Source organism: Mobula birostris, chromosome X (genome assembly GCF_030028105.1).
Source record: "Mobula birostris isolate sMobBir1 chromosome X, sMobBir1.hap1, whole genome shotgun sequence".
Lineage (NCBI taxonomy): Eukaryota > Metazoa > Chordata > Chondrichthyes > Myliobatiformes > Myliobatidae > Mobula > Mobula birostris.
This window is the reverse complement of record NC_092402.1, coordinates 41812922-41832417: the sequence shown is the minus strand read 5'-3', so window position 1 is coordinate 41832417 and position 19496 is coordinate 41812922. Positions and strand designations below refer to the sequence as shown.

Sequence of the window (19496 nt, the reverse complement as noted above, 5' to 3'; positions counted from 1 at the left end):
ATTCACTTGCCGGACAACTGGATCAAGGAAGGCAAATTCCTTGATCAAGAAACGTACTTTCTGGAAATGCCTGAGTGAATTAATATTCTTTATATGGGCCTTTATCCTTACAAACCCATTCTATCATTCACAGTTCCTCTTACCAGTGAAAGGAAATTATAACTTTAATTAGATTTCTGTATTTTCCTCGAACAGATATTCTTATACATGGACCTCCTTGGTTCACAGCTCAAGTTCAAGTTCAAGCCTACTGTCATTGTAACCACATACTCATTATACCGTCAAACAAAACAATGTTCCTCTAGAGCAAGATGCATAACACAGTACATGTAGTTCATACACAATATATAAAGTAGTGTTACCACAAAAAATAAAGTGCATTTATGACGCAAGTTAAAAAGTAAACAGGTGCTTCATACATGATGAGACCTGGGTGGTGGCAGGGAGTTCAGTAGTCTCACAGCCTGGGGGAAGAAGCTGTTTCCCATCCTAACAGTCCTTGTCCAAATGCTAAGGTACCTCCTGCCTGATGGTAGGGGGTAGGGTGTAAAGAGATTGTAGAATGGATGGCGGGGGTGGGGAGGAATCATTGACAATGCTGAGGGCCCTGCATATGAAGCGCTCCTGATAAATATCTTGGACGGATAGAAGAGAGACCCCAATGATCCTCCCAGCGGTCCTCACAATCCTTTGTAGAGTCTTGCAGCCAGATCAGATGATTATACCCTCTTTATACTGAGAGCTTTTATTTCACATATCGTAACATAAGAAACATCAGTAACCTGCACAGCCCTGCGAGTCTCTCCATGATTCAATATCATCCTGTGCCTCTAGTTCATTCTTCTGACTTTTCATCATACTCCCTGAGCCCCTCTTAGTCCAAATGTCTACTGATGGCAGTGTCAAATATACTTAATAAGGGCATCCACAGCTCACTGAGGTAGAAACATTCAGAGACATACAGCCCCCTGCAAGGTGAAACTTCTCATCTCCGTTCTAAATGGCTTTTCCCTTAATTTCAAATGCTGCTCACTGGTTCTAGAATTTTCAGCCAAGGGAACCATCATTCCTGCATCCAGGTTTAAAGAATTTTGTTTCTTCAATGTGACCTCCTTCCATTCTTCTATTCTGCTTAATCTCTCCCGGGACCAGTGGAACAAATCTCTGCTGCACTCTTTCCATGGCAAGTACATTCTTTGGAAGGTAAGGAGACGAAGCTGTACGCAGTACTCCAGGTGTGTGCTCTCATCTAGGGACTATGTGATTGCAGTAACGTATCTTTACTCCTCTTGTAAACAACTTTTTGCCATTCTAATTGGTAACATCCTCAGTAGATTCGTCAAAATTTTTTATTTCTGTAAATCCATGCTGACTCTACTCAATGTTTTTATTACATCCTTCATTACAATTTCCAACACTTTCCCCACAACTGAAGTCAGGGTAATACGCCAGCATTTCCATGTTTTCTCTTTCTAAAACAGTGGGATCACATTTCTTTCTCCCCATCCATAGGAACAATTCCAGAATCTGTAGAAATTTAGAAGTTGATTTACGGCACGTTCACAATCTTTGTACTCAGGTTTTTCAAGACTCTGGCATGAACTATAGACCATCTGAGTTATCAGTTTTTAGTCTCAGTAACTTCTCCAGTTTTTTTAAAACAATTCTTATTTTCTTTACATCCTCATTCTCACTGGAGCCAGTCTGTCAATCCAGTTTAAACATTTTCTGTCCTCTAATGCTTCTAATTCCAAGACCGAGTTTCATCTAAGACACTTAATAGAGCGACTCATCCCAGAAGACAATCTTGTAAACATACTCTGCCTCATAACATCCTTCCTGGAGAGCATGGACCAAAATTGCATTCAGTCCTCCAAATGCAGTCTTGCTGAAGCCTGCCTAATATCTACTTGGAACATAGAACAAACAGGACAATAACAGGCCTTTCAACCCACAATGTTGTGCTGAACTAATTAAACAAGTAATTAAAAAACGAACAAATTCCTTCTGCCCACACAATGCACATTTCCTCCATTCTCGGCACATTCATGTGCCTATCTAAGAGCCTCTACTCCCACACCTGGCAGCACATTCCAGCCACCCACCACTCTGTGTAAAATAAATAGGCCAGAACATGCTGGAGTGAGATATCTTGTGATGTACACTTACTTAAACGTTTCCTGAACGATACAGCTGTAAACTATTATTGCTATACACTGCCAGGCAAATGTACTTGATGTTGACACTATAAAATCAGCTAAAGTGCGTAAAAAGAGGTGCAAATGGGTCCAATTTTTCATCTCAGCCGTTAAGCTTTAAAATCACTAAGCTGAATTTTATACATTGTGTCGCTGTTGACAGAGGGGAAGATTTATGTGGGAGAAAGGAGTAAGTGAAAATCCTGAAGAAAAAAATGCCCCGTATGCTAACGACCCAGGAAATGTGAGGAAAATTGATCTGTTCCAGGTTAAACAAATTCTTAAAAGCAGAATGATGCTTTGGATTTCTTTGAACAAATTTCACAATGAAATTATTGCATTAATAAATCATAAGTAGCATGCCTTTTTAAAAAAGCAATAAAGAAATTGCGTTTGAGCCACTTGTGCATAAGAAAGATGCCTTGGATGCATTTATAATTAAATGTAACAGGAAAGTGTGCAAGACAAAATAATTTCTTCTTTTATTAACACATTTTCTGCAAAAGTAATCACAGTAAGATAAGTCAGAGAATGCTCAGCTTCGATAGATCATATTTTAGCTTACAAAATGCAATCCATGTACCTTTTGCTAAAATCCATATCCTTTAGCAGCTACAAGGTTTAATTGTGGTAATGAGAAGACTGAACAAGTTCACACAGTGGTCAATTAAGTTGAATGAGTTTGTTAAAGGCTATCGTCATGGCTTTCAAGTTTTGCAGTCGCAAAGTTTCATTGCTTGATTACCAGTAAATGTGGCACAAATTTGAACCTGACATTTACTCACCAAATACTTTGACCCATAGCTTACTGAATAAATAAGTATGCTCACTTTGCCCTGTTTTGCTTGCTTGTATGAAGGTAAGGTCAGAAAACACCCTCCACCACCTCCAGTTTAAATTCCATGCAGAATATTTTGGAGGATCGAGAACCAAGAACCAAGGTGGTTTACCTATTTATGCAAGTACTTCTCTGACAATAGATGTGTAACACCTAATGTAACATTGTATGGAAATACAAGATAACACTGATGCAGACATGTTTTATACATTTAACAAGGTGCTTTATTAATACAACAGAGTTAGTCAGTTTTTCAATGTTCGTCGTCAGCCGGGTCATACTGTCCGTGAACTCCCTGTTGGTTGCCTCCATATGCTCCAGTATTTGTTTTTTTTAGTTTTAAGTCCTCCTGCGCGAGAGCCAAGAGCAATTCCTTTAAAGTTTTTCTACTCTGTAACTGGACAAACGCGCACCAAGTCTACCGTTTCCTCCTCGCTTGTTTTCTGTGTGTCCTGCGCATGCCCAGTAGGAGGAGATTCGCCCAAATATCTGTGGACAAATGTCTAATGTGGACAGAGATATTTTGAAAAACGCTTAGTGTGGACACCTGTCATTTTTACTCGAAACCGGCGTTTTCAAAATTATCCAGCGTAGCCTTAGTGGCCACTTTATTAGGTACACCTGCTCATTAATGCAAATATCTAATCAGCCAATCATGTGGCAGCAACTCAATGCATAAAAGCATACAGATATGGTCAAGAGGTTCAGTTGTTGTTCAGACCAAACATTAGAATGGAGGAGAAATGTGACCTAAGTGCCTTTGACGTTGATGTTGAATGATTGTTGGTGCCAGAAGGGGTGGTTTGAGTATCTCCGCAACTGCTGATCTCCTGGGATTTTCACGCACAACAATCACTGGAACTTATATAGAATGGTGCGAAAAACAAAAAACATTCAGTGAGCAGCTGTTCTGTGGGCAAAATTGTCTTGTTAATGAGAAAGGTCAGAGGAGAATGGCCAGACTGGTTTAAGCTGACAGGAAGGCAACAGTAACTCAAGTAACCTCACATTGTGACAGTGGTGCACAGAACAGCCGCTCATTGCTGAACACACAACACATCCAATCTCGAAGTGGATGGGCTACAGCAGCAGAAGACCACAAACATACACTCAGTGGCCACTTTATTAGGTACAGAAAGCACCAAATATTATACCCACTGAATGTATGTTTATATCAGATTATAAGTAACCAAACACACTAACAAAGGATGACCACACCAGACATTTGGTTAAAGAAGGAAATCAGCCTGATGTACAGGGCTGAGATACAGTATGTGAACCTCGTTATGGTAACTCCCACTGGCATTTTAGACAGCAAAGATTTGTGATTCCTAGTAGACTTTTATTAGTTGCTTTCCTAGGATAGAAAGATTCTCTAAGGTGTTTTTTTCACTGCCTCAAATGAATGCAGTGGTGCACATTTTTTCAGCCTTCCCCTGTGCAAAAGTAGCTTTCTTTCTCTCATCCCCATTATCTCTACGATCTTAGTTTTCCCAGTGCATGCTGAATTATCCTTGTATATTGGTGAGATTTTTACAATTTTCTATTCACATTGATTTTCTTTTGGAAAGTGATGTGCTGAAAATGGCTGATAATTGATAATCTATGTTAAAACTGCACTACTATAAAAATAATTACTGCTCTCAGCACAACATCTTCCGAAGAAAGAGAGTTCCTGCAGGGACCAATAAATAAGTCTGCTTCTAAGAAAATAATCTTCAGGAAAATATATTGCCTATAAAATCTCAGAATGAACAACATCTATATTACACCTTTGATATCACAAGACATGCATTGCATAGTGATATTATCAAAGAAAATGTCAGAATAGACGCAAGTAGATATTAAACACAAGAAACACATGAAAATAGGAGCAGGAATAAGCCATCAGGCCCTTCATCTTGCTCCACCATTTAATATCATCACTGCTTATCAATGCTGGTCTCAACTCTACTTCTATGATAGTTCTCTAACCCAGTCTGGTTTTCAATCCAACAGATAGTTTATCTATCGCTGCGTTAAATTCATCTAATGATCCAGTTTCCACCACCACTACAGCTGAGAATTCCCAAGCGTCACCACCTCTGAGAGAAGAAATTACTATGTCCCTCATTTTAAATCACTGGCCCCTTATCATTGTGTGCAAAAACATCCAAAATTAATCCTGTCAATTAAGATCTGTTAACCGGATAGCAGTTATCCCATTAAGATCTGTTATATTTGAAATGTCACCCCTCATTCTTCTACACTTAAAGGAATATAAACCCAAACTGTTTAATCTCTCATGGTAGGACAATTCCCTCATCCTGGGAATTAACCTGGCATTGCTCCTTAGTACCACATCTAATGTTATTATATATTCTTTCAGGTAAGGAGACCAAAACTATATGTGGTATTCCAGGTGAGTGCTCACCATCACGCTATACAGTTTAACTGCAACCCCTTTTACAATGAAGGGCAAAATGCGATTTTCCTTCTCAACTATTTGAAGGATATGTCTGTTACCTTTGGTGGTTCATGCACTGAACACCTAGATCCCTCTATACCTCACTCACTCAGTCTCTCAAGATTCAAGATAGTTTATTGTTATTCTTCAGTACACACGAGTAAAGGAGAACAAAACAAAATATCTCTCTGGGTCTGATGCAGCATAAAAAATACAATAAGTATAATAAAAAATAAAAAAAACAATATAAATATAGAAGCACAACATACAAGTAACTGTTATACACATAGACTGATTGAATGTACATAGTGATACTAGGTGATGTGGTGGCACGATTGGTGGGGTGGGTTAATGTATGCTGAGAGAGACTGCATGCTGGATACCAACAAATGTTTTGTGTAAGTCATCTTGGGGACCACAAGCTCCCTTATTAATTCTTCCTCATTACACATTGATGAAGGAACAGCAGTAGATAACACATTTGTGAAGGAAGAGCAGTAGATGTAGTGTATATGAATTTCAGCAAGGCATTTGATACGGTACCCCATGCAAGGCTTATTGAGAAAGTGAGACCCGTCTGGTGGCATAATGGCATCAGCGCTGAACTTCGGGACGGAAGGTTCTGAGTTCGAATCCAGCCGGCTCCCCTGCACGCTTTCCATCCGCGCTGGGTTACAAGCTGGTGATCTCTTTGGAAACTCACCCAGCAGAAGGCAATGGTAAACCACCGCAGTAACTTGTCTCGTACGCGGTTCCCCACTACGTCAGAGAGGCGTGGAGGGAAATCATCCGCTAACCAGAGAAACTCCGGATGCGACGTACCTTTCCTTTCCAAGGAGGCATGGGATCCAAGGGGACGTTGCTTTGTGGATCCAGAGCTGGCTTTCCCACAAAAGGCAAAGAGTGGTTGTAAACAGGTCATATTCTGCATGGAGGTCGGTGACCAGTGGTGTGCCTCAGGGATCTGTTCTGGGACCCTTACTCTTCGTGATTTTTATAAATGACCTGGATGAGGAAGTGGAGGGATGTGTTAGTAAGTTTGCTGATGACACAGAAGTTGGGGGTGTTGTGGATAGTGTGGAAGGCTGTCAGAGGTTACAGAGGGACATTAATAGGATGCAAAACTGGGCCGAGAAGTGGCAGATGGAGTTCAACCCTGATAAGTATGAAGTGGTTCATTTTGGTAGGTCAAATATGATGGCAGAATATAGTATTAATGGTAAGGCTCTTGGCAGTGTGGAGGATCAGAAGGATCTTGGGGTCCGAGTCCATAGGATGTGCAAAGTAGCTGTGTAGGTTGACTCTGTGGTTAAGAAGGCATACGGTGTATTGGCCTTCATTAATCATGGAATTGAACTTAAGAACCGAGAGATAATGTTGCAGCTATATAGGACCCTGGTCAGACCCCACGTGGAGTACTGTGCTCAGTTCTGGTCGCCTCACTACAGGAAGGATGTGGAAACCATAGAAAGGGTGCAGAGGAGATTTACAAGGATGTTGCCTGGATTGGGGAGCATGCCTTATGAAAACAGGTTGAGTGAACTCGGCCTTTTCTCCTTGGAGCAACGAAGGATGAGAGGTGACCTGATAGAGGTGTATAAGATGATGAGAGGCAGAGACTTTTTCCCAGGGCTGAAATGGTTGCCAAAAGAGGACACAGGTTTAAGGTGCTGGGGAGTAGGTGCAGAGAAGATGTAGGGGTAAGTTTTTCACTCAGTGAGTGGTGAGTGCGTGGAATGGGCTGTCAGCAATGGTGGTGGAGGCAGATACAATAGGTTCTTTTAAGAGACTTTTGGATAGATACATGGAGCTTAGGAAAATAGAGGACTATGGGTAAGCCTAGTAATTTCTAAGTTCGGCACAACTTTGTGGGCCGAAGGGCCTGTATTGTGCTGTAGGTTTTCTATATTTCTGTGTTTACATTAGGCCAAATCCAAAATCACTCATTCTTGGGTAGACTCTACAATGTAATGCTCTAAAAAGCAATCCACAAATGCTTCTTCAAATAACCTGGTCAGTTTGATTTGTCCAATCCAGATGTAGATTAAAATAATTGCAGTTCCCTTCAAAAACACCCTGGGTACTTCCCCATTTATGCTCTGACGTAATGATAAGTCACATTTTGGGAATCTATAGACTCCCACCCATGTCCTCCTTCCCTGAAAGGAAAGGTTAAAAGTTTGAGAGAGCCATGGTTTTCAAGGGATATTGGAAACTTGGTTCAGAAAAAGAGAGATATCTACAACAAATAAAGGCAGCATGGAGTAAATAAGGTGCTTGAAGAATGTAAAAAGAATCTTAAGAAAGAAATTAGAAAAGCTAAAAGGAGATATGAAGTTGCTTTGGCAAGTAAGGTGAAAATAAATCCCAAGGGTTTCTACCGTTATATTAATAGCAAAAGGACAGTGAGGGATAAAATTGGTCCCTTAGAGAATCAGAGGGAACAGCTATGTGTGGAGCCAAAAGAGATGGGGGAGATTCTGAACAATTTATTTTCTTCGGTATTCACTAAGGAGAAGGATATTGAATTGTGTAAGATAAGGGAAACAGGTAGGGAAGTTATGGAAACTATGATGATTAAAGAAGAGGAAGTACTGGAGCTTTTAAGGAATATAAAAGTGGATAAGTCTCCAGGTCCTGACAGGATATTCCCTAGGACCTTGAGGAAAGTTAGTGTGGAAATAGCAGGGGCTCTGACAGAAAAATTTCAAATGTCATTAGAAACGGGGATGGTGCCGGAAGATTGGTGTATTACTCATGTTGTTCCATTGTTTAGAAAGGGTTCTAAGAGTAAACCTAGTAATTATCGGCCTGTGAGTTTGACGTCAGCGGTGGATAAAAAGTTGGCAAGTATTCTTAGAGATGGTATATATAATTATCTGGATAGACGGGGTCTGATTAGGAACAGTTAACATGGATTTGTGCGTGGACGGTCATGTTTGACAAATCTTATTGAATTTTTTGAAGAGGTTACTAGGAAAGTTGACGAGGGTAAAGCAGTGGATGTTGTCTATATGGACTTCAGTAAGGCCTTTGACAAGGTCCCACATGGAAGGTTAGTTAGGAAGGTTCAATCGTTAGGTATTACTATTGAAGTAGTAAAATGGATTCAGCAGTGGCTGGATGGGAGACGCCAGAGAATGGTGGTGGATAACTGTTTGTCAGATTGGAGGCTGGTGACTGGTGGTGTGCCTCAGGGATCTGTACTGGGTCAAATGTTATTTGTCATATACATTAATGATCTGGATGAAGGGGTGGTAAATTGGATGAGTAAGTATGCAGATGATACTAAGATAGGTGGAGTTGTGGATAATGAAGTAGGTTTTCAAAGCTTGCAGAAAGATTTAGGCCAGTTAGAAGAGTAGGCTGAAAGATGGCAGATGGAGTTTAATGCTGATAAATGTGAGGTGCTACATTTTGGTAGGACTAATCAAAATAGGACATATGTGGTAAATGGTAGGGCATTGAAGAATGCAGTAGAACAGAGGGATCTAGGAATAATGGTGGATTTCCCCCATTTTGGATCTCCCCCTCCCCCTCCCACTTTTAAATCTCTTACTAGCTCTTCCTTCAGTTGGTCCTGACGAAGGGTCTCGGCCCGAAATGTCGTCTGTACTTCTTGCTAGAGATGATGCCTGGCCTGCTGCATTCACCAGCAACTTTGATGTGTGTTGTAGGAATAATGGTGCATAGTTCCCTGAAGGTGGAATCTCATGTGGATGGTGTGGTGAAGAAAGCTTTTGGTATGCTGGCCTTTATAAATCAGAGCATTAAGTATCGGAGTTGGGATGTAATGTTGAAATTGTACAAGGCATTCGTGAGGCCAAATTTGGAGTATTGTGTACAGTTCTGGTCACCGAATTATAGGAAAGATGTCAACAAAATAGAAAGAGTACAGAGGAGGTTTACTAGAATGTTACCTGGGTTTCATCACCTAAGTTACAGAGAAAGGTTGAACAAGTTGGGTCTTTATTCCTTGGAACGTAGGGGCTTGATAGAGGTATTTAAAATTATGAAGGGATAGATAGAGTTGACGTGGATAGGCTTTTTCCATTGAGAGCAGGGGAGTTTCAAATAAGAGGACATGAGTTGAGAGTTAAAGGGCAAAAGTTTAGGGGTAACATGAGGGGGAACTTCTTTACTCAGAGATGGTAGCTGTGTGGAACGAGCTTCCAGCAGAAGTGGTTGAGGCAGGTTCGATGTTGTCATTTAAAGTTAAATTGGACAGCTATATGGACAGGAAAGGAATGGAGGGTTATGGGCTGAGTGCAGGTGGGTGGGACTAGGTGAGAGTAAGAGTTCCGCATGGACTAGAAGGGCCGAGATGGCCTGTTTCCGTGCTGTAATTGTTATATGTGGTTATAATTTCATCCCAAACAGAATCCACAACACACATTCCTTTATATCAAGACTCATCACTGCTCCCCAGTAACTTCTTCCATTAACAAGAGCCCCTCCTTTCCCCTTTGGCCTGCTCTTTGGTGCAATGTATAACCAGAAATATTGAGCAGCCAGTCCTGGTCACTCTGTAACTGTTTTTCTTTAATATTTATTACATTATGCATGCTGTGCTATTAACTCATCCATCTCATTACAAATGCCACATGCATTCAAATAAAGAATGCTAAGCTTTACTTTTTTGCAGTTATTTGCAACTCTAGGTTTGTTCTTTTCTGCATATTTCCCTTAATATTTTTTGCCCTGTCGTATCACACTATGACTGTCAGTTTCCCCCTCACCATTCTGTGCCAAATGGCCAAAATTAAGGCAGATGACCAAATTTTCCAATCACTCTAAAGTTAACCAACAACTATAAGCGCTTAACAGAATTACTTGAGTGCCTGTCAGGAATTGATTGAGATTTAATGTGCTTTTATTGAACAAGTAGTAAAGACTGAGGTGGCATTATAGAGAATCTTAGCAATCCAGAAAATCATATACTGTAAATGTAATAAATATTTTCCATCAGATAAAAATAAACTGCAAATCTGAGATAATTTTATTAGGCAGAATAATCAATGTCTGATTATTAGACACTTCATTAGAAAGGTTAAATATAAAGCATTTATTTATATTTCTGTATAAATGCAATCTCTTGCATTGACTCATTTAGTTTATCAAATAAAATCGCATCAGAAGCTGACTTATTGTACTGTTAACATACCAACACAAACACTTTTCGTTCATTGCCTCAAATTGCTTATTATCAACAGACTTACAACTACAAATATACCAACCAGAGTGTTATACTGTTCAAAGAGCACAATCCAACTTTGAAATGCTGGCATTTTGCCAATATTCAAGTGCACATACTTTGATATGCACTCAATATTTTGCTTTATTGCAGTGATAATGCCAACATCAATATCACAGGCAGTTACACTGCACGGGCAAGTGCTTTTTTTTTAACTTCTTGCAAACATATACTGAGTATATTAACTGCTGGAGCAGAAAGAGTTGATGCACTATAAGTATAAACTGAAAACACTCAACAGCTCATGAAGCATCTGGGGAGAGAGAAAGAGCCAGGACAATAACCTTTTTCAGAGCTAGGGAAAATCTGTCATTGACCATGCCTTGACCAGGTGCTGGAGAAAGAGGGCAGGCAGGAAAGGGCAAAACAGAATGATCTGTGATTGGCAGGAGAGATTGCTGGAAATCTTGAGAATCACACACAAAATGCTGGAGGAACTCAGCACGCCAAGCAGCATCTGTGGAGGGGAATACTGTAAACAGTTTTGGGCCAAGGCTCTTCATCAAGATTGGGGGTGTATGGACAGTGAGGAAGACTATCAAAGCTCGCAGTGGGATCTGGATCAGCTCGAAAAGTGGGTGGAAGTTCAAAGTTCAAAGTAAAATTTATTATCAGAGTACATACATGTCACCATTACAACCCTGAGATTCTTTTTCTGCAGGCATACTTAGCAAATCTACAGAACAGTAACTGTAAACAGGATCAATGAACAACTGTGCAAATGCAGATATAAATAAATAACAATAAATAACAAGCACGAAATAACAAGATAAAGAGTCCTGAAAGTGAGATCATTGATAGTGGGAACACCAGAAATAGAGTGAGTGCAGTTGTCCCCTTTTGTTCAAGAGCCTGATGGTTGAAGGATAGTAACTGTTCTTGAACCTGGTGGTGTGAGTCCTGAGGCACCTGTACCTTCTACCTGATGGCAACAGTGAGAAAAGAGCATGGCCTGGGTGGTGAGGATCTTTGATGATAGATGCTGCTTTTCTACAGCAACATTACATGTAGATGTGCTCAATGGTTGGGAGGGCTTTATCCGTGATGAACTGGGCCAAATCCACTACCTTGTGTAGGATTTTCCGCTCAAAGGCATTGGTGTTCCCATACCCGGCTGTAATGCAGCCAGTTGGCAACACTTCCCACCACACATCTATACAAGTTTGTCTAGGTTTTCGATGACACGCCAAATCTCCGCAGACTCCTGAGGAAGTAGATGCACTGTTGTGCTTCCTTTGCAATTATATTTATATGATGGGTCCAGGATAGGTCTTCTGAGATAGTGACACCCAGGAATTTAAAGAAGTTACTGACCCTCTCCACCTGAAAAATGGCAGATGAAATTTAATGCAGACAAGTGTGAGGTGTTGCACTTTGCAAAAACCAACCAGGGTAGGAGTTACACAGTGAGAGGTAGGGCACTGAGAAGTGTAGTAGAACAGAGGAATCTGGGAATACAGATCCATAATTCCTTGAAAGTGGTGTCACAGGTAGATAGGATTGTAAAGAAAGCTTTCTGAACATTGGCTTTCATAAATCAAATTATTGAGTACAGGAGTTGGGATGTTATGATGAAGTTTTATAAGACTTTGGTGAGATATAATTCGGAGTATTGTGTGCAGTTTTGATCACCTCCAGTACAGACAGGAAAGATGTCAATAAGATAGAAAGAGTGCAAAAATATTGCAAGGATTTATGAGGATTTTGCCACGACTTGAGGATTGAGTTATAAGGAAAGGTTGAATAGGTTATGAATTTATTCCCTAGAACATAGAAAAATGAGGGGAGATTTGATAGAGTTATACAAAATTATGAGGGTATAGATAGATGTCATGGGTTAAGGACGAAAGGTGAAATATTTTAGGGGAACATGAGGGGGGAACTTCTTCACTGAGAGAGTGGTGAGAGTGTGGAATGAGCTGCCAGTGAAAGTGGTGAATGTAGGTTTGATCTCAACAGTTAAGAGAAATTTGGATAGGTACATGAATAGGAGGGGTATGGTGGGCTGTGATCCAGGTGCAGGTCGGTGAGTCCAGGCAGACTAATAGTTTGGCATAGACTAGATGAGCCAAAGGGCCTGTTTCTGTGATGTAGTGTCCTATGACTCTATGTGAACTGGAATGGAAGGGGGCAGAAGCAAGAATAAGAAGATGGGGAGAGGTAAGGAGTACAAGCTGGCAGGTGATAAGTGAAAACAACAGGAATTCTGCAGATGCTGGAAATTCAAGCAACATACATAAAAGTTGCTGGTGAACGCAGCAGGCAGCATCTCTAGGAAGAGATGCAGTCGACGTTTCAGGCCGAGACCCTTCGTCAGGAATAACTGAAGGAAGAGTGAGTAAGGGATTTGAAAGTTGGAGGGGGAGGGGGAGATCCAAAATGATAGGAGAAGACAGGAGGGGGAGGGATGGAGCCAAGAGCTGGACAGGTGATAGGCAAAAGGGATACGAGAGGATCATGGGACAGGAGGTCCGGGAAGAAAGACAAGGAGGTGGGGGGGGACCCAGAGGATGGGCAAGGGGTATATTCAGAGGGACAGAGGGAGAAAAAGGAGAGAGAGAGAAAGAATGTGTGTATAAAAATAAGTAACAGATGGGGTACAAGGGGGAGGTGGGGCATTAGCGGAAGTTAGAGAAGTCGATGTTCATGCCATCAGGTTGGAGGCTACCCAGACGGAATATAAGGTGTTGTTCCTCCAACCTGAGTGTGGCTTCATCTTTACAGTAGAGGAGGCCGTGGATAGACATGTCAGAATGGGAATGGGATGTGGAATTAAAATGTGTGGCCACTGGGAGATCCTGCTTCCTCTGGCGGACAGAGCGTAGATGTTCAGCAAAGCGGTCTCCCAGTCTGCGTCGGGTTTCGCCAATATATAAAAGGCCACATCGGGAGCACCAGACGCAGTATATCACCCCAGCCGACTCACAGGTGAAGTGTTGCCTCACCTGGAAGGACTGTTTGGGGCCCTGAATGGTGGTAAGGGAGGAAGTGTAAGGGCATGTGTAGCACTTGTTCCGCTTACACGGATAAGTGCCAGGAGGGAGATCAGTGGGGAGGGATGGGGGGGACGAATGGACAAGGGAGTTGCGTAGGGAGCGATCCCTGCGGAATGCAAGGGGGGGGAGGGAAAGATGTGCTTAGTGGTGGGATCCCGTTGGAGGTGGCGGAAGTTACGGAGAATAATATGTTGGACCCGGAGGCCGGTGGGGTGGTAGGTGAGGACCAGGGGAACCCTATTCCAAGTGGGGTGGTGGGAGGATGGAGTGAGAGCAGATGTACGTGAAATGGGGGAGATGCGTTTAAGAGCAGAGTTGATAGTGGAGGAAGGGAAGCCCCTTTCTTTAAAAAAGGAAAACATCTCCCTCGTCCTAGAATGAAAAGCCTCATCCTGAGAGCAGATGCGGCGGAGACGGAGGAATTGCGAGAAGGGGATGGCGTTTTTGCAAGAGACAGGGTGAGAAGAGGAATAGTTCAGATAGCTGTGAGAGTCAGTAGGCTTATAGTAGACATCAGTGGATAAGCTGTCTCCAGAGACAGAGACAGAAAGATCTAGAAAGGGGAGGGAGGTGTCGGAAATGGACCAGGTAAACTTGAGGGCAGGGTGAAAGTTGAAGGCAAAGTTAATAAAGTCAACGAGTTCTGCATGCGTGCAGGAAGCAGCGCCAATGCAGTCGTCGATGTAGCAAAGGAAAAGTGGGGGACAGATACCAGAATAGGCACGGAACATAGATTGTTCCACAAAGCCAACAAAAAGGCAGGCATAGCTAGGACCCATACGGGTGCCCATAGCTACACCTTTAGTTTGGAGGAAGTGGGAGGAGCCAAAGGAGAAATTATTAAGAGTAAGGACTAATTCCGCTAGACGGAGCAGAGTGGTGGTAGAGGGGAACTGATTAGGTCTGGAATCCAAAAAGAAGCGTAGAGCTTTGAGGCCTTCCTGATGGGGGATGGAAGTATATAGGGACTGGACATCCATGGTGAAAATAAAGCGGTGGGGGCCAGGGAACTTAAAATCATCGAAAAGTTTAAGAGCGTGAGAAGTGTCACGAACTTAGGTCGGAAGGGATTGAACAAGGGGGGATAAAACTGTGTTGAGGTATGCAGAAACGAGTTCGGTGGGGCAGGAGCAAGCTGAGACAATAGGTCGGCCAGGACAGGCAGGTTTGTGGTATACCCCTTGCCCATCCTCTGGGTCCCCCCCCCCACCTCCTTGTCTTTCTTCCCGGACCTCCTGTCCCATGATCCTCTCGTATCCCTTTTGCCAATCACCTGTCCAGCTCTTGGCTCCATCCCTCCCCCTCCTGTCTTCTCCTATCATTTTGGATCTCCCCCTCCCCCTCCCCCTCCAACTTTCAAATCCCTTACTCACTCTTCTTTCAGTTAGTCCTGACGAAGGGTCTCGGCCTGAAACGTCGACTGCACCTCTTCCTAGGTGATAAGTGAGATCAGGTGAGGGTAGGTAGCTGGGTGGGTGAGAAGAGATGAACTAGTGATCTTCCTCACTTTTATATTCCATTCCCTTTGCAATAAAGGCTATTTGTTTTCCTAATTACTGTACTTGCTATACCTATATACTGACTTTCAGTGTTCCATGTAGGAGGGAACCCAGATCTCTCTATGTTCCCTCATTCTTTAGTCTCTCTCCAATACTAAGCTTTTCTATTCTTCCACTCACAGTAGATAACCTTACATTTCCCCACATTTAACTCCATCTGTCAACCTTTACACAGCTTTGACCCTTTGCAGATTTTTCAATTCTCCTCACAACCTACTTACTTACCTGTCTCTGAGTCATCCACAAATTGGCCTTTTTTAAATTCATCTAAGCCAGTGGCTCCCAACCATTTTTATGCCATGGACCCCTAGCATTAACCCTGATCCTAAGCCAATATTGCAGAATGCAAAGCTAAGGCCTCAGCTGGATACCACAGCGTTACCTCAGGCAAGCGGGGTTAAAGTTACCCACCCACTTTCCCCCATCTGGTTTCACCTATCACCTTCAAGCTTATTCTTTCCCCTCCCCTCACTTTCTTGTTTTGGCTTCTTCCCTCTTCCTTTCCAGTCCTGATGACGGGTCTCTCCATAGATGCTGCCTGGCCTACTGCGTTCCTCCAGCATTTTGTGTGAGTTACTCTGGATATCCAGCATCTGCAGAATCTCTTGTGTTTATAAGTGAGATTAGAGTTTAGCATTGACGGATATCTGGCAGAAAGACACTGGCACAAACTTTTGCCTAGGGGTTAGGTTGGTGGTCAAGGTAGAATGATAGGAAGCCTGTAAGTGACGAACAATTTGTTTACTCTAGCTCTTTTATTAAGCGAGAAGCAGGCATGGAGTTCGTAGCTACAAAATACGTATTAAGAGGAAAGAGGTTTTATCAGTAACAATAGACTTCAGGGATAAACAAGACACTTTTTGAGTCAGAAATTAAAGAGAATAAGCCTTAGCACAAAATTAAACTGCTAACACTGTTTTCCCAGACAGAAATCGATAATACATCATGGTGGATCAATAATTCAGTGTTATTTTTATAGGCAAAAGTACAGAAATTGCATCATAACCTTTTAAAGACAACTGAACCAGTGAAAAAATAGCATAGTTTACTGTCTGCTGAAATGATAGACACTGAACACTTCAACTTGCTGTTTAAAGGCTTGGCCGTTGTTTGACAGGGTAAGTGGGTTCATACAGCCCCGACTACCTGTTCTAAAGGATAGAAGCGAATACTAGGTTTCCACTACTTAGTTCAAACCTGCTGGGTTCAGTTTATTCTCTCGCCCTCCAGATTGTTTCACTTCCATTTTATTGGGTGTCTCCTTGTCCAAGTCTATGCCTCCAAACACCTTTATCAATGTGCCTCACCATGGGGGGGGGGGGTACTCAACATTGCAGGGAGGCTGTGATAGATGAACAGGATTCAACACCATTTACCTCATAAAAGACAAAAATTTGCAGCTGCTGGAAATCTGAGATAGAACTGACAAAAATGGAAATACTCAGCAGGTCAGGCAGCATCAGTGGTGAGTAAAACAGAGTTGAAGTTTCAGGGCAATGACTTAGCTCTCAATGAGGAGATGAACCCCATTCACAATGTGGCCATTTCTGCTAGGTGTCAAAATGCTGGAATTCACTACCTAACAGCAGTACCGTGACACCACACAGAATGGATCAGCTCATTAACATAGCTCACTAACACTTCCCAAGGAGTAGTTAGGGATGGGCAAACAATAAGTCCTTGCCCACATCCCGTAGGGCAATGAACAAAACAAAATTCAACTCAATTCCACTGAGTCCATTGCTAAAATGAGAATAAAATATTCCCCTTATCACACACGTTTTACTGAACTGGGTCTTCAGCACCATAAAGCTAACCAATGCTCGACCAAGTCTTTAATGTGTCAACCACATTAAAACCATGAGCTGTAACCAGCACTTGGCCCTGGGTTCAACAACACAGCAGGTTGATAAATGCGCTGAAAGGTAAAACTTTACTCCCTCATCAGACATGGGCACTTGTTCACAGCGTCATGAAGGATGCTGTGCGATTACTGTTTATGTCGGCCCAAAATGTACTCTTCCATGTATTTTGTGACATGTGCCTCGCCATCTCTTGATTCTGTTCAAGATCCTCAGCCGTGGTGCTCTTTCTGGTTCATGTCAGGGAGCTGCAGCTATAATTAATGATTAAATAAAGCAGGGCCAGAGCTGGAGGAAGCTGGCAGCTCTAAACCTTGGCACCAGCAGCAGTTCAAATGTTTTCTTCTGAAACCTGATTAGAAGCGATGCGATCCCTTGAAATAACATCAATCAGCCAGAGCAAAGCCTGATAAAGTGTAAGTTAGGATGCTTTGCCCTAATTCTGGAAGGACATCCTAACCTCTGACATATCAATTCCCCTCTAACAGCTCTTCTATAACAAGAAGATTCACAGATTTCTGCAGGTGGTGTTGTCAGGGAATAGATCATCTAACACTGAACCTAAGTAAATGCAGAATAAACTTTCAATTTCTACCTTTTTTGTGAGTTTGTGGGTTACAGCATCACTAGTAATGCATTTGACTGGTGCGAGCAAGAGGGAACAATTCAGCAACGTGGCTTCAATCCTCAACACAAGAGATTCTGCATTTGCTGGAAACCCTGAGCAGCGTACACAAAATGCTGGAGGAACTCAGCAGGCCATGCAGCATCCGTGGAGGGGAACAAACAGTGAATGTTTCGGGCTGAGACCCTTCATCAGGACTAGAAAGAAAGGGGGAAGAAGCCAGAATAAAAAGGTGGGGGGAGGGGAAGAAGTATAAGCTGGCAGGTGATAGGTGAGACCAGATGAGGGGGATGCTGGGTGGGTGATGAAGTAAGAAGCTAGAAGGGTATAGGTGGAAGAGGTAAAGGGCTGAAGAAGAAAGAATCTAATTGGAAAGGATAGCCCCCACAGCCAACCACCTCCAACTCAGCTCCCCTTCCTTTCTAGTCTTGATGTAGGACCTCGGTCTGAAATGTCGGCTGCTTATTCCCCTCCATAGATGCTGCTTGACCAGCTGAGCTCCTCCAGCACTTTGCACACATTCAGTCCTGACCTCTGGTGCGGACTGCTGGACATTCTCCCTGTGACCACATGGGCTTTGTGGAGGTGCTCCACTTTCCTCCCACAGATCAAATACGGAGGGGTTCAGAGGTTCTTTGGCCACTATAAGTTGTCCCTAGTGTGTCGATTCTGGGATGGAATTGGGTTAAGCTTGCATTGGAATAATAACATGTTCAATGACAATCAGAGCAGACTTGCTGGGCCATGGTCCTGTTCTATGCGAATTTTACTATGGCTAGCAGGATATATCACAATTCCTGTCTCTACAGAAATGAGCTGCATTTTTACGTGCAGGTGCAGTCTCGGCTTATGTATTCATTGAAATTCAGCACGTGCAAGACTGTGACAGTCCAGATCTTCTGCTTAATACTGGAGTGGGGCCCATTTGAAATTACCCTTGGGTCAAGGGTTTTGCTCATCCATTTCAAGAGGGCAGCTCAGTCATCTGTGCTATTGTGGGTCTTGCTGCAGTCGCATATAAGCCAAAATGGTTAAAGAGAGCAGATCACCTTTCACAAAGGACATTATTTAACCGGATGAGTTTTTACATCCATCCACTAGTTTCATGATCGCTTCACTGATACTAGCATCTCATAAGGTGAATTTGTTCAAACGCAGCTCAAACTGGAGCTGCCTGATTATAAAAATTATCATTAATCATTATAGGAAGAATCGCTTCGTTATAGGAAGGATGTGGAAGCTTCAAAGAGTGTGCAGAGGAGATTTATCAAGATGCTGCCTGGATTAGAGAGAGTGTCTTATGAGGATAGGTTAAGCGAGTTTGGGCGTTTCTCGTTGGAGCAAAGGAGGATGAGTCGGTACTTGATTGAAGTGTACAAGGTGATAGATGGAGTGGCTAGCCAGAGACCTTTTCACATGGTGGAAATAGCTAATACGAGAAGGCATAATTTTAAGGTGATTGGAGGAAAGTATAGGGGGCTGTGAGAAGCAACTTCTTTACCTGGAGAATGGTGGGTATGTGGGACGCCCTACTAGGGATGGTGGTAGAGGCAGATACATTAGGAGCATTTAAGAAACGCTTAGATAGGCACATGGATGACAGAAAAGCGAAGGGTTATGATGGAGGGAAAGGTTAGATTGCTCTTAGAGTAGGTTAAGAGGTTGGCACAATATCGTGGGCCAAAGGGCCTGTACTGTGCTGTAATGTTCTATGTTCT

General features: G+C 42.5%; 1 protein-coding gene across 3 annotated transcripts in view; it reads right to left on the bottom strand.

Moving 5' to 3' along the window:
• LOC140191566 (inactive phospholipase C-like protein 2) overlaps positions 1-19496 on the bottom strand; it is a 230203-nt gene that overhangs the window by 161504 nt on the left and 49203 nt on the right. Inside the window, exon 1 of one of the 3 annotated variants that reach the window (XM_072249067.1) lies at positions 6305-6341. The exons of the other annotated variants lie outside the window; for them this stretch is intronic. Within the exon in view, the coding sequence (XP_072105168.1) occupies positions 6305-6325 (21 nt within the window). The 5' untranslated portion in view covers positions 6326-6341. Of the gene's footprint in view, positions 1-6304; positions 6342-19496 lie in introns of those variants that run through there. 3 annotated transcript variants of the gene reach the window in all.